Raw genomic sequence first — 27,872 nt, 5'->3', positions numbered from 1 at the left:
ATGTAACGTATTATTTCCATTTTAAATTCACTAATGTATTTTGTTTCTCCTAATTTTGCTGTGTTTTAATCAGGATCAAATTGCCTTATATTATATTAACAAAAACAAAGAAAAAAAAAAAAGAAAAAAGTCTTAATGGGTCCTCAGTTCCTGGCTGCCTGCCAGTGAAGGTTTTGTTTGTCAATACGCTTGCTTCAGTCTTCATGTATCTGAACTGCTTCATTTAGCACACTGGGAGGACAGCAGCGATGCCTTACAGGATGGCAGGCACTCTCAACCACAGCTGATGGTGCAGACTTACATTGCTTGTCCCACAATTGAATAACTCCAAGTAAGGTATAGAGTTTTCCGTAATGCCTGCCTAGTACTGCTGAGCTGTGAAACTTACGACAAGCTCTAAGCCCACGAGGAACTTTACAAGATGACCCTGTTCAACAAATAGTAGTGAGACAACGACTAATTTAAGTCTGTTTCTGGTGTACAGATTCCCACAGGGCATTCACATACGCCATTTTGTGTCAGCTTTTCCCTTGGCACTTTCTGCAGGGCATGTTTACATCCGGCTGCTACTAGGAACAAAGTTTCCACCTCTTAAGTGGCATCACTTGGCATTTTTGGATAAGGACAGCACTGGTAGTTTCACAAGTCCCTTGGTTTGCCGTTCCAGGTGTGGTATCTTTTTCTGCTTACCCTCCACTCCCTGCCTATGCCACCAAGAGCAATGCATCAATGGGAGGGTGAAGTGTCTTCCAAGCCCAGGAGCTCCTTTACAAGTCTTTCACCAAACTGTGCGCGGCTATACCTTGTCACATGGTAGGCCTCTGACATTTTGTAGAGGATGTAGGCATTGTTTATAGCGATGCTGATGGCAAACCAGAATACTTGTTGCCAGGTCTTGTTTGGTTTGTGAGAAATGAAATACCTAAAAAGCCAAGAGAGAAGGGGAGGGAAAAGCACTGTTCAGCCAAACACTTGCAGCTGGGATGCAAGAAATAACCCTAGACAAAGATTCAGCAGTCCCAAAGGGGAAGCAGGCCCAGGACCTAATACCTAGTGCAAGTATCATCTTAAGAAATTTTGTACAATGTATTTGACAGTCATTTACAGTTAAGTTGCACATTTTTGGCAATTTCTAGTAGAGTCTAGAAGAACAGACTTCCTTGCTCTGAGAAGCGAAACCTCAGCAACACTCTCACCTCTGTAACACTCCATGTAAATAAGAGTACCAATACAGGCTCCTCAAGCTTACCCATGACAAACATCCATGTGACAGGAGCTGTGGGTCTGAATCCCTTCAATTTGCAACTAAAAAAAGCCTTAGGCACATTACATTACAGTTAGGGAAGATTGCTGATGCTTCTCTTGTTTATCTGTATTGCGTGCAAAGAATGATTTCTGCTGCTGTCAGCAGTAGGTGGGAGGATGTGGGGGTAAAGCCAGAGCATGCAGTGCTGGTATGTGGAGCACCTCTCCATAAGGCAGAACTAGAAAGTACTGATATCCTTATATTTAGGTTCTGACTAATTCTAGGACTGCCAGAATATTTGCTCTTTGGTCATAAGATTTCCCACTTTCCTAATGTCATAATTTTACTAACCATTTAAATCTACTACCTCACCTCTTTTTCATTTTGATTTCCTCAGATCGGATTGCAATATAGTTCTCCAGCAACCACCTCCTCCTCTTTCATCTCTTCTCCTGAATTCTTGCTCCCTTGCCCAGAACTGGCTTGGAAAATCCCTGCTGCTTTTTCTCTCTCCTCAACTTCTAGTTCTTGAAATCTTCTGCATTTTATTGCTATTCCCACAGCCAATCTTCACCAGTGCTATTCTTACTCATTTCTGTTTGTCCCTGCTACTTTAAGAGCTAACACTGAGGACCCCAACTGGAATTCAGGAGCCAAAAGATCTACATTCTGGTCTCCCAGATTATCTAGATTAGCTTTACATCCACAACCGAACATCCTTTTCTTCTGGCTTCAGGTGACACCAATATCACTGGGACAGATAATCACCTAAACACCATCTGCTGAGAGGGGTGGAAAGCTGAGCTAGCCTCAGACTCATGGGGCTGGTAGACCCTTGTTGAATTCTCTAATTAGCCTTCAATTTGATGTGGCCAAGAACATCAGCCTGCTGGCTCGTCTTCCCAACACTTCTTAAAAGTCATTTACAAGATGCTAAGAACATAAGTCTCTAGTTTTGGTTTGGTTTTTTTTTGGTGGATGGGTAGATAGAGCCAAAACAACACTAGCAATGCGGCACTTGCCCTTCTGCAGAGCCAGCATCTGATCTTTGACTGAAATAGGCATTTTGTCAGTGATTAATTCCATGAAAGTAGGATCAGGCCCTCAGCTACAGCTCAAATGGAGAACTCAAACATCACAGCAACAGAGGAGGAGTGAAGTACACACATGCATACACATATTCTCACTTACTTGCTGTATTTGTCATCATATTTGCAGATATAGCTAAGGTGAGCAGCAAATGCTTCAACTGCCAACGGGCAGGGAATTTCTCCACTTTTTCTCTTAATTATAACTCCTGCATCAAATAGAAACATAACAGTTTTAAATCCACATGATAGGTCTAGCAATTAAAAGATATGGTTTCTATATGCAGTTTATTATAAAATAAATCTTAATGACAGTTTCTGCCCTAAAACTGGGAAGTTACCTGTAACAGAGATGCTAATTTGATTTTCTTTTTCATTGGTAGTACATTGAGCGAGTGGAAGGGGAACAAGAGGGATCATTTTCCAGTGGAAATGGAAAGGTGTTAGACACAAACACTTTTACCATGTGTTCAGAAAAAAACCACACATTGCCGTAGTCCCACCGTAGCCCCCTACAGTCTCTCCTCTGTTGGTTCACAATGTGAACCTCTAAAGCTGTGACTTGATACCTTATGCTTTGAGTTCTGAAGGTCCCAAGTGAGTCTCCTGAAATTAAATACTTTCCTTATCTCCAGTCATGGGTGCCAAGAGCAGCAGTATCTCTACTCTACTGGGTGCTAATTGACAAAGAAAGAAAATACAGTAAGAAGGAGCCAGCCAGCTAAACCCAGTCAAGACAGAGGTGATGCTGATGGGTGAGCTGAAGGTGCCAGAACCACAGTATCTCTGAAATGAGAAGCAGTCTGATTCATTGCTGTGGGGAGCCAGAGCTCAGATGTATGCTTAGGTTGCTCAGTGGAGCTAGGACACATTTCTGTGCCTGTGAGTGATGTTCCCTGTCCTGCCCGGTCAGCTGGCTAGATAATTCAGCTCATCATGGAAGATGATTATCCCGCCTACTGCAGAAATCTGTGGTAAGGCAACAGGTCCTCTGCAGCTACCTATTAAGCACTCTCTGCATAGACCAAGACAAAGATGTGGTGCCTAGAGGAGGTTGCTCCAAGCACAGGCCCCATTGCCTCACATGGTGCATCTTTGACCTGGCCTTCTCCAACACTACAGCACTCTCCCAAGAAACTCCCCTAGCTGTTCTCCAACTTATTCCTCCTCTCCTGTATGTTTTCCCCATAGCTGCTTGTAGGAGGGAAGGATAAGTAAAACAAACTTGTAGTACTTTATAAAGGAGTCTCTTTCCTTACTTTTGACTTTATGTCCCCACAGGGTTTGATGGTCGGCTCTCCAGGGTATGGACTATCTCTTGCTCTGTATCTACTGCACACCTCCGAGTGAGGATCGCTGCTCTCCCCCAGGCACAACACTATTTTCCTCCAGGTCTAGAGAAGCACAGGCTTGGCTGCCCGCTCTTCTCAGCATTGCTTCAGTACAGATACAATTCTAGGCTTTCTCATTTCTCAAGCCTTCAAACTCTCATTGCCTTCCTTCTGCCAACCGTTTTATAATCATCTCTAAAATGCTCCTCACGTTTTGATTACAGACTTCACCATTTCATTCCTTCAGCTGGAAGTCTCATTCCATCCATTATCTCTGTCAAGCCCCCTGTGCTGTCCTAGCTGGCAGGCACTATTTTGAAGCAAGACTTAGGACATGTACTAAATGTTGTGTTACAGCTGAGACATGCAGCAATTTATTTGGGGTTTTTAAAGTCTGATATCACCTCTAAATTGCTCAATACACTCTCCTTTCACCTCTGTCTCCCCAAGCTGGGCATAAATGTAGCCTAAGGGGAGGGGAAAAAACCCCAATCAAATAAATAAATCATTCATTACCTTCACATACTTATTACAGTGCTTTTTTGATCCTTTTCATGAGTCCTACAAAAATCTGGCCAGCATGAGGTAAAAAGGGCTGATATACCACCAAGCCTGCTGCATCAGCGCTGCAACATCACTTGCCATCCCAGCTGGGCGAGTCAGGAAAGGGTCAGTATGTTCCTGATGCCAGTGTTTTACAAATAAGTCCCCTTCTTTCTTCTCTTGCTCTCCTCTTTTCTCTTTCTTCACCTCTCCTCCCTTGGAGGATTTATATTCCCTTTGCAATTGGTTTTGTATTCACAATCCTTAAAAAAAATGCATTGCGGTGGCAGCTACGTGGGTACCATATACTGTCTCTCACTTTCTATTATATTCCACGTAACATTCCTCTATTTTGAGGATATAAGTAGCTTTATACGCCCATTGTTTTTATAGCCTGTCCTAGGCTTGTTTTGTAGCCATAGGCCACCTCTCCAGGGAATGCAGCTGCCGGAGCTGGGTCTTTCCTAACTGCAGGTCTCTGTGGCAAGCGGTCCCAAGCCAGCTGACTCACCGGCACATCCGATGAGCCATTTCCCCTCCTGGTCCTCCCCCAGCATCGCTGTGTTCCCGTCCCTGGCAGCACTCCAGGGAACACACCACCTGTGCTGCAGCCGCAGCCTGCCTTTGCCTGCATGCTGGAAGGGCTGCCGGCTACAGAGAGGCGTGAGCTTTTGGGGTTTTTTGGTGTGGGTTTGTTGGTTTTTTTCAACCTTTCTTAAGTTTTTAAGCTATATGCTTGTCAAGCAAAGCTTGGTAAATACCACCCCAAATGAAAGAAGCAGAAAGACAAAGGTGTACATATGATTGTTTCCTCAAACACTTACTCTAAGCCAAACTGTGATTTTAGGAGCTAGAATCATGTGTTTGAAAAGCGGAGGCTCAGTAACGCTAGCACTTGCATCCACCTTGGCAAGCACTGAGATTTCATACCGTAATATAACACAGGGGGCACTGCACATTCCAAGGGCTATATGGCTTTTTATCAGGACTTAGACTTGTTACAGTTCTTTATCGGAATTGCAGATAGCCAGCATTGTACAGGGTCTAATGTTCTCATCAGAGTCCTCCGGCCCCATCCCCACTCTCACCATACTTGGACACAACCCCCTGAATGTAGTCACACAAAGGACACGTGGAAATTTAAAGTCAAAACCCTAAGCTTCCCTGTCCTGAAACACATTTTTTAACATTATGCTTCTTTCCATAGATTTTCTAGTTCTGGGCCAATCTCACAAGCTGATTTTTTCAGGAAACTAGATTGTCACTAGACACTCCTCACTCCAGCTCCCTGCTCCTCCTGGGCTAAGGACCACACAGGGACTGATACAACTGCTTCATACAATTGCGACATCTCCACGACATCTCGCATCTTATCACAAGTCACTTATGAGATGCCAACACGCCGTGTGCAGCTCTTTAGTCCTTGTGTATGTGGCCCAAGCTTTGTTTTCTGTCCTTAGCTATTGTCCGTTTAGCGCTTGAATAGAGCTGGTTGGTGAAGAGCAGCTGTGAAAGCTCTTCACAAAGAAGCTACTTAAAAAGATCATGGGTTCAACAAGTTTTTGCTAAAGATATCATTCTGGTCATCCTGATGTGCAGCAAGTGAGGTTGCTGCCTGCTCCATATGAAAAATAAAAAAGATTGTAGTTAGTTCTAGAACATAGTAATGGAGATGCTGTGAAATTGAGCACCAGATCTAGAGTGGAAAAACAAAAATGGAGCCACGTGCCACAGGTGGGGAAGTTTGGGCCAGCATTCACTTGCTTTAGAATAAGGGTAACTTTTTACTCTCTGGGGGTCCCAGTCTCCTTTGTCTTCTCAGTACTTCTGTAATAGAGGCACAAGGGAAAATTAAACTCAAGTTAAAGCTTAAGGGAAATTAAAAACCTCACTGAATTTTGTTCCAGGCAGATACTTCATACTTGATAGCAGAGTAAGCAGGACATTTTTGCAAGACTAAGGGAATAAGACTCACCCTTTAGCATCTGAGATGATGTATTATGACACATTGGTTCAAAACATCCATAATAAATAAACTGCCGCAACTAAGAATAGTATTCATAGATCAGCTCTGACAAGTGTACTGCCCTCCTGGTGCCTCTGGCTTGGTTGGGATTTGCACTCCAAGTACAGGCAAGATTTACCTTCTTGACTTTCCTTTAAATTGCAATAAAGAACTCATTATTAGCTCAACCAAGTGCAAACACATACCATGCATTGTCAGGCGATCCCCCTGGCACCAGTCTCTGTCCCTCTACCCTTGCATGGGTTTTATTCCCCTTCATCTCTACCTCCTCTCCTGTCTAACACACATGCTCAGGAGGTCTGTGGTACAGGCTTGCCTCAAGGACCATAGATTCCTTCTCCTCCTCTTCCTCTTCCTCCTCTGTATTTACATGCCTTAAAGGAGACTTTGGTGGTCAAGCTTCAAATTGGTTTAAACTAGCATTGCTGCACTGACTTCAGAGATGCCAAATTAGAGGCAGGCAATCTGGTCTTCTGTCTTCCCACCGAGTCACCATCTGTTCCCAGCTCTCCAACTAGTGCCTCTCTTCCCCCCAGCGCCACTCTTTAAAAGGCAAGTCTCTGTTTTCTGCTCTGATTCACCACGAACTATGTCAACCGTCCCAGAAAGCTTTTGGTGAGCAATGTATTGGGCATGTCTTGCCCACCACCTCACACAGAGGTCCTAATCAGTGGACCTCAAACTACCTCACACATGCAACCTACAATGCTGTCTATACCAAAACAGACCCAAGGTCAATCACAAGCACAACAGCTCACACCCCCATGTGCTTCTTATAAAGGACACTGCCAATGCAGAGTCTGCTTTTGGCCCCTTTTAAAGGGGCAGTTAACACTGACATTTACAAAGTATTTTTCTAGTAATATTTCCTTCACGCACATATTTTCAGCACTGGTGCTCAGACACCGGTCTGTCCAAGTCACCAAGTCCTCACTCAGGTATGGTGCCCCGCAGAATTCCTCGGGATCGGCCACTCTTTGCTTCTGGCAAGGCATTGACCGAAACACTAAGTCAACTTCTCAGCTTATCACACAGTAAATCAAGGCCTTAGCTTTGCTTCTGTAGCCTCTACGCACATGTAAGAGTCACTTGGGACCTTTGAATTGGTATCTTTACATTTAAAGGTTTAAGTTAATCTTGTTTATCTTAGGTAGTTATACACAATTCTGAATAATAAAAATGAAGAGAAACTGAAGCAGCATTTACACTGAAAGATGAGTTTCAAAGATGCATCTTATTGCATCTTGCAGAAGTTTCCAAACCTTTTGAAACAGAAAAGATTTCAGTATCAAGAAGCTCTTTGTAATTATTTGAACTATCCAAGTTATCTGTTTTTGTTTCTTTTCATCAACTGCTAAAATCAATTTAACATACAACAGGAAGCCTTAATAATATTTACTTCTGGAAAAGAGACATTTCTTTGTGACTAAGTTTTTACTGGATAAGATAAATTAATTGTAGGATCTGCTCAGAGGTCTAATTAATTTTTCTGTAGCAGAAATCCTATAAGATGCTTTGCAAATGGGGCTAGATCTTCTTCCCTTCTCTGACCATCAGCAAAGATATAATCTTTATACCTAAAAGGATATTGCCTCCACCAGCTCAGGCAAAGGAGGATGCATTAGCAGTAGACTTTTAACCTTTCTATGGGAAAAAGAATAGCTGTAGGAAAACACAGAAAGAAAGTCATCACTACTGCTACTGATTATCTAGGCTATTATGATCAAGCTCTTTGTTCAGGCTTATTATCAAACTCTGTGACTCCTCTTGCCTTGTCACATAAAGCATGTGGACTTTCCAGATGAGCAGTAGCAATATTGCTTACCTTGTTGAACTGGTGAATAGGCATTGGTCAGAAAACGAAAGTGCCCTTTATTGTACCAGCAGATCAAGGACATGTTTCCCTTCATTCTTATTCTGTACTGTCCTCTGGACTGGGGAGTTTCAGGGTTGTTCAGCATGGATGGAGGTAGGCCTGTACAGTCACTCTTCCTGGTGCTCAGCAGCCCACAGCAGTAAATCTCTGTATGTGAACAAAAACATTCCCTATCAGCAAGCCATTGCATGGACCCAGAAAGCAAGAGCAGTGGAGCAAGTCTGAATAACCTGACTAGAGAAAGAGTTTGTCCTACAACTTTCTAGTCCAACAGATATGTTAGCCAGTTGGCCTTCTGCTGTAATACCAAAGATTTGTGTCCTACATGAATGTCCCTGGAAAGCAAGACAAGAACAGAAAGCCTGCTCTCTTGATGAAATGTATTGACACCTCCTGCACAGTCATGATGAAATGACAAGGAGAGGAATTCAGGCTATCTTCCCAACAATAACATCTATAATCTGTGTAATAGTCTCCACAACATGTTTAAAATTGGACTGAAAAAAAAAGAAGTGATATGCATTATGGAACAAATCAGATTTTATCATCCAAGAGAGTCTTTAACATTTAACTAAGAATAAATTGTGGAGAGAGCAGAGAGCTAGGGAAAGCTATAGCATCTTAGGCGTTAACTTAAATAAATTCTCCTACATGACTCCCATGATGCTTTTAATCACAATATACATAGCTAACAAACTCTGGTTTAATCTATTGTTTCATTATGCTGCCCATTTCTTGATTTTCTGCTCACTACTCCTTGAACTTGCATGATCTGGTTTGTTACGGAAATGCTGCTTAAGGAAGTAAGAACCACTGAAACCAGCAGTTGATTTAAAAAAATGCATGTGCCAGGAGGATGGAGAACATGGAAATACAAGTTCAATGAAAATGAATTTTAGGGAAAGGAGCTAAACCAAATAGCACCCTAGTTGAGTGACCACTGATCTTGTCCTGCACAGACATCAGAGGCTCCACAGGTGACACATTCTGCTGCTCACAGCTTCCTGGTCTTTTCATATGTGAAAAAGACAATGAATAAAATCTAACACCATAAAGCATGTCTCAATGCAGCCACGTGGGCACAAGCAAGATTTGGAAACAACATTAATAATGACAATGCTTGAAACAGCCTGTTTGTGAGAGAAGCAGATCTTCTTGATCAAATTAATTGAACTCAAGGAAATCTTGTATGGAAATTTCGTTAAGTCTCCCTTGGTTTTGCGTTAACCCACCTGAGTGGAAAAAAAAAGATGGGCATGGAAGCAGGTGACATCTGTGCACATCCTTCATATGGCAGCTGAAGCTTGTGGTAGTTTAACACTTATATGTCAGCTAAGTCTGCTTGATCAAATCTTTCATCGTGCTGAATTTTGCATGCTGAATAACTGGATATCCTTATAGGGGAAATGCTAAGTCAGACAGTGTCTGGCTTCCCCTGAGAGGGTTACCTCTGTTCTTGGGCTTCCATTTTTGTGTCTTTCTGGAATGAGCTAAGCTCTCAAAGGTGCAGCCTTTGTCCTTGGTTCATATAGTGCCTGGCATGCTGAGCATCCCCTCAACAGCTCACAGATACTACAGGAATACTAATACAATAAGTGCTAATACTCGTTAATTGGTCCAGTTGCTGTGGGCAGGTCTATAAGGCGCTAAGTGTCTTCCATCAGAAATTTAAGACACTCATGTCAGAAGAAGGTCAACCAACAGAGCGATGGGGCAACTTCATTCTGAAGGAGGAAATGCGCACTCCATACATTATTTCTAATGAATGAATCAGTCCCTGAAATATATAAGTTCCTTCCACAAAAGACAATGAGAAAAGCCTGATGGCAAAGGCTTACAATCAACGTAGGAAGAACTGCACCGCCAGTAGAAGGCTTTTACTTATTTATTTCACCTCTTGCTATGAGGTACACAAACAGTATAGGTCCTGTACCTGCAAACTTTGGCACTAACATAGCAAACTTTTAAAAAGACTTTTAAAAAGCTTTTTATCTAGACAATATCAAGATCTTTGTGCTTGGATAACAAGTAAGCCTGAGAATTTCCTTAGCTGCCGAAAGTTTATGACTCACTGAAGGGTGACAGTCTCTCCAGGAGACTGCAATGGTATAAAACCAAGCTAATAACTACATTATTGTGCTAGAGCTTCAAAATAGCAACAGCCATCTCTGAGATCCCATAATAATTAATTGTAGCCTCTCCTTTAGCTCAGGTAATAAGCCTGCAGAAAGCTTCCAGCAGATGTTTCACTCATACAGAATAACGGGAACCATTTCCTCTCTCGTGAACACACTGTGTAACCTTCCTGCCGTATAGCCTAGAGAAATGCAGCACTTCTGCAGATTTACTAGCATCTCTCATCATGGATAACACCCTTAATCTGTAGAATTTTTTAAAGCCACCCAGTTACTATAGCAATAGAAGAAATAAAAATTACGCCCATCCAGCTCAATGAAGTTTTTGTGTGTAATTAAATCAGAATCACAGCAGGTGTTTGCCACACACGCAGGAGTCAATGGAGACAGGTTGTCTGGCCTTCTTAAACTGTAAACTGCAGTATAAATGCATACACCTAAGCTAGCTTAGCAAAGATAAGGAAATGCAGTGTAGTCACCCAAGAGCCATTCCCAGGGTCTCCAGGCCCCAGAGAGCTTGTGCTGAAGCCTGTTTAGCCACATCTTCATTAGTACCATTTGCAAAGGCAGCCAGGCTCGAGCTAGTTCAAAAATACACATTCTGAAATAATTTCTCCTGCACGCAACGCTGGGTCAAGTCAGAGCTAGGGCAACCAGAGGGGCTGTTGTAGAGGACATGAGAGCTTGCTTAGGTCCACGTGCTAGAGTTGCAGGATCCTGCAAAGCTTGTGGGAGTGCCATAGTCACCAAAGTTGTGAACTCCTGCAGCTTTGCCAACCCAGCCACTCTGTGGGACTGAGCCAGCTGCTTCTGCTGGTTCAGAAAGTGCAAAAGGGAGTTTCGGGGATCATATTTTTACGGAAAGCATGGGACACAGGGCTTCAGGAGGTGCTGTCCTCTGTAAGGGACAACGCTAATGCTTAGAGGGGGAAAAAGGGACGTGCACTATGAATGAATATCACCGCAAATAATGATGACAGCTATCTGCTTGCAGAACAGAGAATTTGGGACATTTCAGTGCAGGTTTCCAGTTCTATTCAGAGACCAGAGAAAGAAATGCTTTGTCTATGAAAAACAAAAAAAGAGGTCTATTCAGGTTTTTTATTCTGAAAAAGATCAAAGTCTGTCTTAGTTTCTGAAGTTTTTCTCAGCTGTTGGTATCTTCAAAGATCTTAGAGTTATGTTCACCGATATCCCTTTATATTACTAGGCACATATTCTCTACTGTGATACACTGAAGGTGCTACACAGCAGGCTTTCAATAAAGACGACGGCAGTTTTTGCAGTAATGCATATGTGGGTTAGGGTTAGGAAAAGCAAACGATAGTTAAGGTTCCACAAAAATCTTCACAGGATCCTATGGATTAAAGTATAATTCAGGTTGGAAGAAAACTCAGGAGGTCTCTAGTCCCATTCCCTGCTTAGAGTAGGGTCAGCTCTGAGGTCAGGCAGCACTGCTCAGGGCTTTATCTTGTCTGAGTTTGAAAACCTCCAAGGACAGAGACTGTACAACCTGTCTGGGCATCCTGCTCCACTGTCTCAGGAAAAACCTTACATCTAGTCTGAACAAATTCTTTTGTTTCAGCTTATGTGTGTTATTTTTTGTCCTTCCACGATGCACCACTGTGAAGAGTCAGCTCCATCCTCTCGATAACCCCCTCAGGATAGCATATGGCTGCAGCTGGGTCACCCCGAAGCCTTCTCTTCTCAGGCTGAAGAAGTGCAGTTCCCTCCCCATAGTACGGCATGTATTCCAGCCCCTGGTGAGATTGGTGGCCCTCTGCTGAACTTACTGCAGTTTATCAATACCTTTCCTGTACTGGGGGGGTGTTGTCCAAAATTGTGCTGAGTAGGAGGCAATACACATAGTGAGTAGAAGGCAATAATCACCTCCCTCAATCTACAGGCTACACTCCTGTTAACACAGTCCAGGATAGTGTTGACCATGTTTACTACCAAGGCACACTGCTTACTCATGTTCAGCTTGCTGGATACCAAGGCCCTCAGTCCTTTTCATCAAGAATTTTGAGAGGTACGAATACATTTTTGGTGGGTGTTTCTTTCTAGATTCTCCAGAATTTCCTTTAGGAAATTCCCTTAAAGTTCAGTTTAGGTTCCCAAAAGTTTATAATTTCTAAGCATTAGCTTGTTTACATCTCCTCCTATTTCTCTGTTGATAGTTAAAAAAACCCAAAACAACATAAAACAGTTAAGGTCAATACCAATTTCTTTCTGTTTTCAGTTCTCAGCGGGATCTTTCTCTTTCTACCACTGATCCTGCTCTAGCTCAGAGACTAAATTTTCTTGAATAAGAAAAGTAGATGAATCAAGTTAAGAATGGGTCTTGAACTGTCATGAGCACCTGAGCATAGATGCTCTTCAACAGGCTTTTGTGACACTTCTTGGTCATGGTGTGGCCCTGTTCAAATTTAGTTTGCCATATACCACAAAAGCGTTAAGGTCATTGCTGAGGATGACTCTGTGATACATGAGGAGAGATCTCTCTGCTGAATCCAGGCTTCTTTGCCTGTCTATCCCCAAATGTCCTGCCAATGCAGTAGGATCCCAGCAGGTGCTGGCAATACATTAGCTGCTTTGCAGTAGAGTGAATAAACACCATCTCCTCCACAGCTCTTACTGACTTCACCACTGCTTGACATCTCTAGCATCTCACCTCTTCCCGTGTCTCATAGTCCTTCCAGTTCAACAACCCCCTGGAAAACCTGTGAGCTAGACCCCAGTGTCGCACAGCAAATGCAGACAATCACATGTCCTTATTAAACAGAAACACTTTCATGTTCTCCCCATTATCATCTTTATACGGGAGTGCCATGCTATTTTACAAAGCCAATAAACCTGCTATCTTAGTGTCCACCCTCCACCCCAGCCTCACCCCTAGGAAGGTGATAGCGTGTAGCAGATCAGATATTTAATTTTGGAAGCAGCTGTCAAATATCATAAAAAGTTTCATGAAGCCATATGATAAAACATGAAACAAACTGAAATCTCAGGATAGCATTAGCATATTTGATCAGATAGCAAGTCAAAACTGCATGTTTTAAAAAGACATTACTGAATTTGCTACCTGCTAGAAACTGTTAATTATCTGTTCCATGTAAAGCCCATGAGTAATTCACCCCTGTGAACAATTTGAATTATCTGTAAGTAATAAACACTCAGCTGGTTTAGTAGCTATGCATCTTTTTCACCGTGGTTATGGACCAACTGGGTCATGCCATATTGTCTTTATCTTTCCCCAGCTGAGTATAAAGCGTGTGACTCAGCAGTCAAGTCCGTCAGCCTTTATATTTAAACCTAACATATATCAGGTACTAGGATTATGTGGGTTATCCTCTACATTTTTTGAACCCACATTTTGCATCATTGCTTTGGCAGTCTTAAAAATGTAATGCTTATAATCAGTTGTGAAAAGAGACATTTACTAAAGAACAGTCTCTGCTCAGAGGAAAAACTCCAGTGCACTATAAATAAGCTTGACTTCTTTCCCATTTGGCTGTTTGCAGCGTTTGGGAAACTATGACTCTTTTATGAGAATATAGCGGTATTCCACTGTACTCTGTGAGCTTCTAGCTTACCTAAAATAATGCAGGAGCTAAGTCCTGTGCAGAGCTCAACAATGACAGCCCTGGCTGCCAGTGCAGTCTGAAGTGCTCAGTTACAGCACTGGTGCAACGCACTGGCTTTCTCATTTTAAATAAGCATCAAGATATTGTCTCAATTCCCAGTCTTTCCCTCTACTTTGGGCCACATTTCATTAATATAATGCTCTAAGTGGGTTTAATTTTCCGCAATGACAAAAAAACATGCCAAAAGCAAAACTCAGTAGTCAGTGGTGTGTCAAAAAGGGAAATGGCCCTGCATCCTCCTGCGTGATGCATAATGGCAGCCTCCAGTCTTACTGCTATGAAGGATCTATTCTATGCATCACACTGACTCTGAAAGGCCATGCTGACTGAAGAACGAGCCAGGAGTTACACTGAGATGACATGTAATTGACTGTCAAGAGTGCAGTAATTTAAGGGGAGTCGTAAGTCCTCATCATTTCTGAAAGCAAAGTAACAGATGGCTTTTCCACACCCAAGTTGAGGGGGCATTTGACTGAGAGAATGACCTGGGATTACTCTCTGCACTAGCAAGAAACTAGCTGGGAGAGCCATATTGATGGACATTCTGCTGGCAAGTGTGCTTTTGCTAATGTAGAGAGGAAACAATCTGGGAGGTTCCTGGAGTGTGTGGAGGATAACTTCCTGACACAGCTGGTGAGTGAGCCCACCAGGGGAGGTGCCTTACTGGACCTGCTGTTTACAAACAGAGAAGGACTGGTGAGAGATGTGGTGGTCGGAGGCCGTCTTGGGCTTAGCGACCACGACATGATAGAATTCTCAGTTGTGAGTGAAGTAAGGAGGGGGGTCAGCAAAACTGCTATCATGGACTTCCGGAGGGCAGACTTTGGCCTGTTCAGGTCACTGATTGAGAGAGTCCCTTGGGAGACAGTCCTGAAGGACAAAGGGGTCCAGGAAGGTTGGACAGTCTTCAAGAAGGAAATCTTAAAGGCGCAGGAGCAGGCGGTCCCCATGTGCCCTAAGAAGAGCTGGCGGGGAAGGCAACCGTCCTGGCTGAACAGGGAGATTTTGCTGGGACTCAGGGAAAAGAGAAGAGTTTACCACCTCTGGAAGAAGGGGCAGGCAACTCACGAAGAGTACAAGGATCTCGTTAGGTCAAGCAGGGACAAAATTAGAAAGGCAAAAGCCCAGCTAGAGCTCAGTCTGGCCGCAGTCGTAAAGGATAATAAAAAATGTTTTTACAAATATATTAACAACAAAAAGAGAGGCAAGGAGAATCTCCATCCCTTACTGGATATGGCGGGGAACATTGTCTCCAAGGACGAGGACAAGGCTGAGGTACTTAATGGCTTCTTTGCCTCAGTCTTTAATAGCCAGTCCAGGTATCCACAGGGATTCAGCCCCCTGAGCTGGGGAAGATGGGGATGGAGAGCACAATGTACTCCTCACAATCCAGGAGGAAGCAGTCAAGGACATGCTAAACCACCTGGACACCCACAAGTCTATGGGGCCTGATGGGATCCACCCAAGAGTACTGAGAGAGCTGGCGGAGGAGCTTGCCAAGCCACTCTCCATCATTTATCAGCAGTCCTGGTTAACAGGGGAGGTCTCAGAAGACTGGAGGCTTGCCAATGTGACCCCTGTCTACAAGAAAGGCCGGAAGGAGGATCCTGGGAACTACAGGCCTGTCAGCCTGACCTCTGTACCAGGGAAGATTATGGAGCAGTTGGTCTTGAGAGTGCTCACAGGGCATCTGCAGGACAACCAAGGGATCAGGCCCAGCCAGCATGGGTTCATGAAAGGCAGGTCCTGCTTGACCAACCTGATTTCCTTCTATGACCAGGTGACCCGCCTAGTGGATGAGGGAAAGACTGTGGACGTTGTCTACCTGGACTTTAGTAAAGCCTTTGACAGCATTTAGTAAAGCCTCCCACAGCATTCTCCTGGAGAAACTGGCGGCTCATGGCTTAGACGGGTTTACTCTTCGCTGGGTGAGGAACTGGCTGGATGGCCGAGCCCAGAGGGTTGTGGTGAACGGCGTTAAATCCGGCTGGTGGCCGGTCACAAGCGGTGTTCCCCAGGGCTCGGTTCTGGGGCCAGTCTTGTTCAGTGTCTTTATAGATGATCTAGATGAGGGAATCGAGTGCTCCCTCAGTAAGTTTGCAGATGACACCAAGTTGGGTGGGAGTGTTGATCTGCTGGAGGGTAGGAGAGCTCTGCAGAGGGATCTGGACAGGCTGGATCGATGGGCAGAGGCCAACTGTATGAAGTTTAATAAGGCCAAGTGCAGGGTCCTGCACTTGGGTCACAACAACCCCATGCAACGCTACAGGCTTGGGGAGGAGTGGCTAGAGAGCAGCCCGGCGGAAAGGGACCTGGGGGTGCTGGTTGACAGCCGGCTGAACATGAGCTGGCAGTGTGCCCAGGTGGCCAAGAAGGCCAACAGCATCCTGGCCTGTATCAGGAATAGTGTGGCCAGCAGGAGTAGGGAAGTGATTGTGCCCCTGTACTTGGCACTGGTGAGGCCGCAGCTTGAATACTGTGTTCAGTTTTGGGCCCCTCACTACAAGAAGGATGTTGAGGTGCTGGAGCGTGTCCAGAGAAGGGCAACGAAGCTGGTGAGGGGTCTGGAGCACAAGTCTTATGAGGAGCAGCTGAGGGAACTGGGGTTGTTTAGTCTGGAGAAGAGGAGGCTGAGGGGAGACCTTATCGCTCTCTACAACTACCTGAAAGGGGGTTGTGGTGACGAGGGTGTTGGTCTCTTCTCCCAAGTAACTAGCGATAAGACAAGAGGAAATGGCCTCAAGTTGCACCAGGGGAGGTTTAGATTGGATATTAGGAAAAATTTCTTCACTGAGAGAGTGGTCAGGCATTGGAACAGGCTGCCCAGGGAGGTGGTGGAGTCGCCATCTCTGGAAGTGTTCAAAAAACGTGTGGATGTGGCGCTTCAGGACATGGTTTAGGGGACATGGTGGCGCTGGATTAATGGTTGGACTTGATGATCTTGAAGGTCCTTTCCAACCTAGTGATTCTGTGATTTTATGCTTTTAAAACTAACAACTGTCCTACCAAGGCATGTTGATACCAGAAAAAAAGCAAACTTTGCTAGGGCTTTTGCAATAGCATAAAATGTCACCTAGAGAAGTCACATCTTTAACAGATATTAAACCAGCAAGGACTTCTAAGTCATACCTTTGAGGATTCATCCCATCTCTAGTCTTTCACAACGGGAACAGAAAAATCACAGGCAGCTAGGAAATCACTTGAAATGTCCCCCAGGCCATATAGGAGATTAAACCTCACATTTCCAAGGCAAAGAACAAAAGCAAGGGCTTTAAATAATCGTATTTAAAATGTTTTTACATCCTCATTTTGAAGTTCAAGAAGATTTAAAGAGCAACTTAGAAAGTCCTCTGTGCAGTACCTTCTCATGAATGAGAACATTTCTTAGAGATGACCAACTTATCTATACAAGGAATTGAAATACCAGTAAAGCCTTTTGTGAGTTTTTTTTTAATTCAGTGGCAGAAGGCCCCTAGGTCTGTCATCATTAAAACCCAGTGAGTCACCCAATGATACACACCTTGCTTCTCAAATTCTTCAAAGAGATTCAGGCTGGTAATACTTGGGCCAGTGAAGATGATGTAGTTCTTCCCAGAGGCATTTTGACAAAGGCTTTTGGCCACCATACTGTGAAGCTGTGGCTTGTTCTTCAAAGCATCCAGCCCGTCAGCACCACTTCCTTCTTTGAGATGGACATAAATCTTAAATGAGAAATGGTAAGAAAAGTCAGAAGGTTATAAGGAATCCCAGAGGGAGCAGATGCAATTGCTACCATACCTGCTCAGCTCAGCTGGAGACAAGCTGAGAATCAAGGCAGCAGATACTTTCTATAAACTGCTAACTGATAAAGTACCTTTCATGGGGCTGTTGCTTTAAAAGCACCCCAAGTTAGCTGTGACAGCTACTGATAAATACAGTGTCCTTCACCTCTGCTTAAGGACTTCCTGAGGTTCTTGTCACTGTTGTGCAGTTTGAAGATTGTCTGCTTGGCTGGAAAAGACTCCACTCATAACTGAGATTACGTGTTGTACTGAATCTGCACAGGCTTCAATGCTGCCAGCAAAAGGAGAGCATGGGAACTTCAGTTTCAAAAAAGGCCCCTATAAGATGGCCAGAAGGAAATGGCCCATTAGCTTCACTGCAGTAACGTTCAGATTTATTTCTGTTGGCAGCAACCACTAGGCTGTGACACAAGTGCATGTGCACCCCCACAAATGAGAGGAGCCAGCAATACCCAACCAGCCAGAACACCCTCATCAAACTCTCCAGGCACAGCTCTAATTCTTAGATCCTTTACTTAGATCATGATTTGGAGACAACCCACCAAAACAGATTGTACCAGGAACCAGGGTACAGTGCAATATCCTGCTGTTAACAGGGAAATGCCTGGCTCATTTGTAGCAGGCTGCAGTAGCTGTAGCCTGCAACCTCCTACTGTGCACTCCACAATGCTATGCATTTCGAGAGCTGCCACCAGCATCTGTAGCGGGACGTACATGTTTGTGTTAGAGTGCAGGAACATTTATCCCTTAAGTAATGTGACGATAATTAACTGAACACAGTCCAGCTAGTACACCTACCAACTGAAAGAGCACTGAAGTAAAGCTGTTCCTTTATTCCTACAAGTGATCCCTCTAGAAGAGGAGTCTTCTGCATTGTCATGCAGAAGGAAAAAGCTCATAACCCTTCCTTTGTACACAAACCTTCAATTTTATTTCACTAACAGTATTTTACAAGCATAACTTTCACCAAAGTTGAAGATCTATTAAAATCAACTAGGCATTTGACCCTTTTCTTCTAAGAGTCAGCAGAAATATCCTGCTAGAAAGAGAAATGAGAAGCAGCAGACACTGTGCTCAGTCACTCAAACAATACTGTAACACTGTGGAGCTTGAAAAGATTTAGGAACACACAAAAATGCAAATTCTCTGAAAAATTTGCCCAGGCCTGCCTTCATGACTTTGGCTCTGAAATACTCAACTATTTTAGGAATTCCAGAAAATTTTACCCATCAGAGAAAAAATTGGAACTTGCTCAGTATTCAGGGGCAGGGAAAAGGAATTTTGCCTTGTTTGTTGGAGTGATGTATCCACAGTGAGCTTTTGTTAAACTTGCTTGAGACCTCAACCATCCAGAGCATGCAGCATTGCTTTCCTGTATATGCATCTGTTTCTCTTACCAACATGCTCCTTCATAAAGGAAAGTTTATTACAATGCTCAGAGAACAAAAATGCTTGCATGCTGGTGGTAGTACTCCCAGTAATTTATACCTCAATGATCTTAGAGGGGAACAAAATTCAATTAAACAGCTTCTCCCTATTTTAGATGGTGTATCTCCCAGCACTGGTATTCTAGACATATTAATGTAATATTCCCTAGCAATTCATGCATCATGGAACAGAACCCAGAGAAGAGTGTTATATATAAAATCTCTGAGAAATGAGACATAATTTGTATTTTGAAGTAATTGATGTGCTAAAGAACAAAGTTGGTGCAAGGACAAATACACGCTAATTCTAAAAAGAAGTACAGCACATAGTAAAAGGAAGTCTTAAATATACAGTATTTATCTTAAAAAAAAATTTTTTTAAAAATCCCTTTTTTGATAGAAACAGTTACCAGATGAGGACAAAGGGAGGAATGTTTGTAGCCTCCCTGACCATGCTCCACTCACTTTTGAAAGCTGTCAAATTTCTGCCTTCCCCAATGCTAAGGCTGAGAACTAGCTAATTACGGTAAGTCATTGAGGTTATTAATCAGGGCTCAAAAGAGCACCTTAACAGTGAAATGCATAGAAAGGACAGATTGTTCCAAACTTACATCAAAGGTATTTCATGATTATGGGCATCGAAATTAAGATTAGCTTACTAGTATGTCAGCACAGAGACCATACATCAAGCCCTTAAAATCTACAGACAAGGCAGTGGAGATAAAAGATGCAGACAGATTAGTTTTGACCTTGGATTAGCAATTGAGCTGAAAACAAAGCAGGAATCTCTAAATCTAGGAAATGTCCTGCACCTTCCCTCCCCTATTGCAGTAAGTCTTAGCCAACCAAGAGTCTCTCCTGCTCCATGCTCACTTCATGTTCCTTATAGAGTATCCCCCAAGGGATAAGACAGTCTGCTGGTGAGCCAATTGGTCCCTCATTGTGGGCTGGTTTGGATCTGCAAGTGGCTACTTTAAAGCACATGCCCACCATGCAACTGCTTACTGAGGTATCACTATTTTCCTACTAGGATACTACATACTCCATAGGTTTTCTTAGCAGAGTTCCCTGTGCACCTGGCAGCCTCCCTCTGCACTCCCCTCTACCTCGAGGCTCCTTGTAATGGCCATCTTGTGATTCGTATCCTCCCTTGCTCTGTTCACCTCCCCAGTGCCTTTTACCAAAACATCCATACCTACTACTGAACCTTCCCCCCTCCTCCAATGTTAAATATACCCCCCTTTTATCTCCTTGGGCATTTTCCTGCCTATCCAACCAGGGCCTTTCTTCTTGGCACAATTTGTCTTGTTTTAGAGAAGTATCACTCAAACTTTATCATGCTCAGCTCTATTGTGAAGATGGGTGACAGCAGCATAATGTTGGAAGGTATCAAGGCTGCTGTGAGACAGCGGCTGGGTACAGACAACTGGCAAAGGCATAGCTTCAAATATCCTTGCAAGTGCCTAGGATCCCATATCGCCTTTATTTTCCCTCTCCCCATCCTCTCATCCAGGTTATTTCATTCTACCTCAAATCATTAAGATCCTGCCTACTGAAGCTCACAGCATTCCCACCCCCACATTCTGTAATGAATTAGAAGTGGTATTTAACAGTTAGCAGTCTGCAGAAAAAGCAGAATTGCCAGAAATTGGCTGGAAGACCTTCACAGCCACAGGCAGAAGCTGGTCCCCAAAAATGTTTGTTAAACTATTCACCAGAGCTTCTGGTTTGCCCTGTGATAGTGTTAGAGCTTTGTGCCCTTTCCATGTGCTCCAACAGCAACATGTCATCAGAAGTACAGGCCCGACGACTGCCGCTGGACAACAGATGGAGATGTTGGCAGCAACATCTCTGCTTCTGCAGGTGACAGTCAAAGCAATGCTTCTCGAATATCTGCAGAGATCAGTTTTACTGTGTATCTTTTTCTAGTGGCTACTGATCCATTCTCTCTACAGCACCAAATGGATTAACTTCTACAGATGGGACATAATCTGTCTTAGAAGGCAACTACAGGCTGAAGCTCTTTATCCTGCAGTGCTGGGACAGAAACGGAGCTTTCTCTAGTCAACCCTCAATTATTTGTTTCTTAACAGAACAGCTACATGTTGAATTTTGCCATCTCTCTATTTACTGCAGCCCTACTGCACCAGACACTTTCAATCCAACACATTTTAATCCCCTGTGCACAATACCAGCTCTCTCCTCACACCATTTAACTCATCCCTCAAACCCTCCGCTCTTCTGCCTTCAGTCTCCATGCAGCATCTTACTGGTCTCCTCCCTTTAAAAGCCTGACAGTAAGGAAAGACCTTCACAGTCTCTGGCTCATCTTTCCTTCCACCAACAACTGCTTCTGCCTCCTCCCATCACAAATGCCAAAGTAGGCATAAGTCAAAATACCTGAATGCCCAAGCGACAGGGTATGGGTGAAGACTGTGCTGAGCTCTTCCAAAACAAGAAAAAGAGTGCAAACTGTTCTGGAAAGATCATTTTCCTACACATTGAGGCAATTGAAAAAGACATCACATTTCTGAGCAGGAGATTTCACATGTTGACAGATGAGAGGTAAGCCAATCACCTGTCATTCAGAAACTCAAACCAAGTACGTTTGGCTACAGAGGCAGACTGCTGGACAGAGTGCCACCAGAGGATGGAAGGTCTCAGGGTAGACATGTGTGCTACAAGCCAACAGGAATTTCCTTGCTCTATGCTGGCAATTTACTCTATGGAAAAACCATGTGGAAGGTTTGTAAGGTCTCGTTAGAAACTGGGTAAAAAACTTGAACACTTAGGAACAAAAGCTGCATCTTGACTGTACATTTAAGAGTGCCCTAGAAACTAAAATATTGGAGATTACACACATATTCAAAGCTCAGATGGTAAATTGAAAGCACTTTTGAATAGCACATCCCGAATACTCCACATTCATACATAATTGAAGCACCCCAGGGTACAATTCTCAAATGAAATACATGACATTTGGAAGAAAAAGAAGGGCGGGGGTAGTAATAAACAGGAGGAATATTCTGAAGGCTACATTGTGCAAAATATCTCACAAAGGGCAGAACCTAAACAACCACAGAATAGAAGCCAAGTTTTTAGATGACACAGTTATAAAAGCAAGAGAACAAAGAATGGTACTGTCATACTTTTTGGATCCTGAATAGCTATCAAAAAAATAACTTTGTTTTTCTATAGACTTCACAGCCAAATACTCAACTGCTCATTCCTAGCACCACACTCTAGATCCTGCCTCACTCTGTTTTCCTCTCTCGTCATAAACCTCTTCTCTAACTGTTGCCATTACAAGATCCTCCCCTCCAGTCCTACCCCAAACCTTCTGCAGCCCATATTCCCCCCTTCTTTAATGCCCTCCTCTCAGCCAGCTCTTAGGTCTAGCTGTTCCTCAGCAGCTGTTGGCACCACCGATGGTGCTCTTACTGAGACCAGATCTTTATATTGGTTTGAGCCTCTCTTCATTTTCTTCTTACTCCTCTAAAGGCTACTTTGAAAACAGCGTTCAAGGGACACACAGTTTTCCCATTCTGTTCCCATCTAGCTCTTGGGGGAACTCTTCCCTACAAAGCTCTTTCCTTGGTCCCCATCTCTTCTCCCTCTGCCTCCTATTTTGAAATATTTCAATCTGCATTAAGACACAGATCCAGCCAACAGCTGTGTGCTGAGTATTGGCAAATCTCTGTTTTGTCTGTACATGTCCATCAAAGTTTCTAACAAGATCGTAGTGAGACTAGTGGGGAGATGCTGGTAGAGTTGACCGTGCAAGCCCAATATGGTTTAAAATAAAGCTCCTTGTTTTCCTGCCCCTGAAATCTCTCCTCCATGGGATTGCATCATCACTGGGGACACTACGACATCTTACCTGTATGGTGAACCTACAATCTGTGGATCACCAAATGCTGACTTCTCTCTATAGCTTCTTCTAGGCTAGCCGCATTTAAGTCAGGCGCCTTCATTATAACAACTCTGTGATAAAGCCTTTCCTATTCTTTCAAACACCTAAGAACTGTCTGGCTCTCCTCTCAATGCAATCATCTTTCTTCCCTTTGTCCTTGCTTACATGTATCTTGACATCCAGACAGCACTCTGCCCCAGAGAGCACTTGCCTAACCCTAACCCCTAAGCCTTCTGCCAGTTCCCTCTTCTTTGCAGCATCAAATGGAAGTGGGGCTGGAAAATGGAGACAAGGCCTTTGTCATTTAGTCCTCCCTATACCTTTTCAGTATACTGATTCCTGGCCTGCGTTTGCCCTGTGAAGCCAGGCATCCAACCACTGATGCTAAACAAGGCCACGTTTGCTTCTTTCCATGCTGCCCTTCTGCCTGGTTAGAAATCAGTGCTAACCTCTGCAAAAGCTCCTTCCTTTTGCTCTTCAATACCTTTCTTAGAAAGGATGCAATCCCCACAAAGCAACTGCTAACCTATATACTGGTGCTGCTACCCTCTTAGCGTTGCTTCATCGGGCTCCATCTATGTAACTGGCAGCCCAGCTCAGGTCCACGACTGAGGCCTCACTCTGGTGACACACAATTGCACAGCCTTGTCTCAGTTTTTCTAAGAAAATTACTGTTGAGTTGTGAGAAGGTGTATAAGTGAGGATATATGTAAGTGAGAAGGTATACAAATGATGCAAGACAAGAAAAGTAAAAACTATCAAAAGTGCTATAAAGGTTGAGAGGATAACATGTAGTAGCTCAAGGAGGAAAATACTTACATAAAAGCTATAAAATCTCAAGAAAAAAAACAAAAGATGACAATTCAGCGACATCAAGGACTCAGCTCATTTCCAAGGAGCAACAAGGCTGATGACTGCCTGGCCTGCGCGGGCTCACCGGGAGCAGGGAGCGTACTGGTGCCCAGCAGCAGCTTGGTCCCCGCTCTCTGCTGCGTGCGTTAGCAAACAAATACTGCTGTATGCATCCTGCTTGCAGAGTCTCTGGGCAGCCAAACAGTGCCCGGACTAAAGTGACTCGCTATGGGAGGCTTATGCCTCCTTCTTGCATTTAGATGCTAAACTTGCTAGGGCAGGGATTGTCTTTTTGACCTTCCTACAGGACCCAGCACAAAGGGATGGGATCTGTGAGAGGCATTCCTATGGCAAAACTATTAAGTAAGGAAGAGAGGAGGCTCTGGTGCTTTTAGCCTCCTTCCTCAGGCAGTGCTGCACTGAGAACACCTGCAGAAAAGAAACAACTATGCAGGTAGCTTGATCATTAGAAACGCCAAGCACCTCAGATGGGAACTAAAAAAAATAACCTTAATTCTCACCTGAAAATAAGACACTGGGACTGCATGTAAACTCTGGGAGACATCTTTAGGTCTCATTTAGATGGTTGTTTTTCCCATTCATCTATAAACATGGTAAGATTGTAAACTCCACAGAAATTAATGGAGCTGGTCCATCACACATCTGCAAAACTACCTTCCCACTTATACCTATAAGCAAGAGGATAATTGACTTTTAATTGAGATCGGAGGTTCTCAGATGCTGACGATGCAAAACCACATGCATTAAAAAGCCAGAGCCTTGTAGAAGCCAGAGGAAGAAAACAGATAGGATTTTCCAGCCACCAGTGACTGACAAATGAAGGTGATCAGATTTCCTGGGATCCCCTCCCAGCCAAAGCCTGACCTTGAGAATTTCCTCAAAGCAGCCGCTACATCCGTGCGTTCCAGATGCAACTGTTCCAGCAACATAGAAATTATCAGGGCACTGTTTAAAGAAACCCAAGGGCTCAGACTAATCTCTAAACAGAACTTGAACAGGCTTATACACCAACATTTCTGAGCAGCTTTATTAAACAAATGCACAGATGGCTAACTTCCCTGCAACTCTGACCTTGAAAACAAAACTCACTCCAGGCTTATTTACCCCTCCCTTTCCCAGTGACTAAATGTACTTATGTGGTGTGTTGTTATAAATTCTTTGGGGCACTATCTTGGTTTCTCTAAATTCTGGAAGCAAGTTCTTGCTCTGTAAAATCAACAGGGTTATGAAGTATTTGAGCTGACTGCATTTACCCTATTTGAAATCAAGAATGAACTACAGCACTTACTATGAAAGCATGATGTTTACATTGTTTAGGTTTTTTTTCTGCAACTGAGAGCTCTGCCACTGGTCTGTGGAGCCATCTCAGACATTCAACTTCACAGAGACCGCTGTGCTTCAAGGAGAGCGCCATTTCTTACCCTCTCATGCAGGGGCCACCCTGATCCAGGTTGCACTCTTTAAATACTATAGTGCAAGTGGCTGATTGTTCAGTAACGTGGGAAGACAATCTGCAGAGACACATTCCTTTTCCTTAATGTGTTATGACTTAGCACTTCTTCAGGGTAAGCAGTGGAAGGTGGAAACTCAAGTTCGGTCCCAGCACAAGGATCTAAAGGACTTCATAAATCTGAGCAACACATTTCACAGGGATATTAGTGAAAATGAAATGCATTCTTGCAAGAACTTTCTGCCAGTGAATAAAAGCAAGTGCAGAGCCCATATAGCTGGGAGTGAGGAGGGGGTGTGGGAAGGGAAGAATGTCCAGAATAGCCTCAGAGAACAAATTTCATACCAAGGAATAGGAAAGAATGCACACATCCATAAAGTTATCTCTTCTCCACCGTGATATCATAGTTTTTTAAAGCAAATAATTAGGTTGATGAGCTAATTCCATTACCACCTATCACAGTGATTAATATTGCCTGACTGTCCCTTTGCAGTTCTCTTTACCATCTACATAGTGCCTTCCATTTTGTTGATGGATGGCTCTGGGTCAGGGACTGTCTCCAGGGTTATGTTTGTGCCAAGGGCCTGTGGTTCAGGACGAGGCACTATGGGAGTAGCTTGTCCTGCCGGACTCCCTGTGGGGTTCACAGTGCATGGCACCAGCCTCCTGTGCTTCCTTCTCCTTCTGCAAAATGCCCAGAAAACCTTCTTGTGCAGGAGGAGCTATCCAAGGACTAGGCATCACTTAGTAATAGTTACTCACGACCGTGTTCACTCCTTATGAGCCACACAAGAAAAGGAAGGAGAGCGCATGCTGTGTCCTATCAGGACAAAATAGTGAGCCCTGATCAGATATTTGGGAACTCTCAGCAGTTTTTGTTGAGCTCTATCGCTATATCTAAAATGAAAATGTCCTACCAATCGTATTTATGAACATCTTTTACAAGGAAGTGTTTCAGCCTTTTTGAGAGAAAAAGAGAGAAATAAAAACTGACATGGTTAGAGCAATAGGATGACTTAGCAAATACTCCAAGAAAGAAAGAAACACTTCTAAGCTGCTGTGATCATTTAAACAGCAATCAAGATATTAAAATATTTGTTTGAGAAGTGTCTTAGTGGTAACCGATATGTAGGGAAATATATCGGAGGGAAGTGAGAAAAGAGAAGACGGAGCAGAGAGGGACACCTGAGGTCCTGCAAGCTCAGTTTGCTGTTCTCATTGAATTAGAAAGAAACAAGAAGGCCCAAGCCCCTTCCTGCAGCAGCAGCTGCTGCCACCGTGATATCCAGCATCAAGGATGGCTGAAAAAGGCAACAGTATTAGGGCAGTTTTGCTGCCTACTTTGACAAAGTCAGCTCTCCTGGAGCCCTTCTAACCCTCTGAAAGGTTTTGTTCATGTTCCCAGCTGCTGTAAACGTATATTTACTTTGTTTAAATGATGTGTCCTTCCTGCCTGTTCCCACTTGGCCAGCTGACTATGAAAAGATACTCAGCAAGAAAGCTATTCACTGCAACAAGATGGTTGAGAAATTCTGAAGCAGAGACACGATCTGAAATTGTGCACCCAGCTTAAAACAGAGACGTAACTGTCAGGGTGGAGTCAGGTTATCTGTATTACAGAAGACAGAAAAGTAGTCTAATATATACACATTATTTATGTTATGCATATATAAGCCTATGCACCTTCTTACATCCACAAGTAATATTTTGGTTTTATGCCACTTCTGTTCCGTGAATGGCTTGCTGGGCTGGACTTCTGACCAAACACCATTTGCTTAAAAAAGCAAACGATAAACAATCAAACAGAAGTATTTACTCACTCGCAAAAAAGTGATTCAGAGTTTTGTTCATGAGAACAAGCAGACAGAGGAATTTGGGGAGTCAAGCAGCTAAAACTCCTAACATTAACACAACTGCCCTGTGAGGTGTCGACCAGGAGTTGTTCACAGAGTAGCTCAGCATGTGACTTCAAAACACTGATGTCCATTTCACATTAGGAAAACAAACCAACCAACTCCTTTCACTGTAGGAAAAGAAGATCACTGGGAAAACTGGGATGTTCTCAAACGGACATATTTTTAACATCAGGCTCATCATTTGGTTTTAGAGGACCTTTCTTTTGATGAGAAGCATCACAGACTTCTTGAGGTTCCTTCCATTCCTGAGAGTCGGTCATATGTAGCTCACCTCTCTTTTGCCTGGGCTGCCTCACCTTTTTATAGACATATATTATTCAGACTTTTGAAACTGAATTAGCCTGATTTATGAAGTGTTTATAGTCATATTTTATCCTGAATAAAACGACCTCAATATTATCATGTGGAAACAATCCAGACAGTGTTACAGAGTTTCTACATATTACCAAGTGGGTCCTTTAAGGTTTTTCTGACAGCAGACAGGTGATGTTTTTTTCTTTAAGAGTAGTCAGTCCTTAACTATCAGGCAACAAGTCTTTCCTTCACGATGGCAGTTTCACAAGAGATGGAGAGGAAAGTGGGCCCATGAAGGGGGAAAACATTGGATTTACTTGTTTAG

At 43.5% G+C, this 27,872-nt stretch overlaps 1 protein-coding gene across 1 annotated transcript in view; it reads right to left on the bottom strand.

Annotated features, from left to right (window-relative positions):
• Positions 1 to 547: 547 nt before the first annotated feature.
• The window catches only part of PGBD5 (piggyBac transposable element derived 5), a 68,776-nt gene continuing 41,451 nt past the window's right edge, over positions 548 to 27,872 (bottom strand). The window contains exons 4-7 of the mRNA XM_081998291.1: positions 17,413 to 17,593; positions 8,060 to 8,257; positions 2,438 to 2,543; positions 548 to 922 (exon numbers count right to left, since the gene is read on the bottom strand). Coding sequence (XP_081854417.1) covers positions 727 to 922; positions 2,438 to 2,543; positions 8,060 to 8,257; positions 17,413 to 17,593 — 681 coding nt within the window. The 3' untranslated portion in view covers positions 548 to 726. The remainder of the gene's footprint in view (positions 923 to 2,437; positions 2,544 to 8,059; positions 8,258 to 17,412; positions 17,594 to 27,872) is intronic.

The sequence above is a fragment of the Phaethon aethereus genome (genome assembly GCF_964289735.1).
Source record: "Phaethon aethereus genome assembly, chromosome: 3".
Classification (NCBI taxonomy): domain Eukaryota; kingdom Metazoa; phylum Chordata; class Aves; order Phaethontiformes; family Phaethontidae; genus Phaethon; species Phaethon aethereus.
The sequence above is the reverse complement of the archived record's forward strand: the minus strand, read 5'-3'. Positions and strand labels throughout refer to the sequence as shown.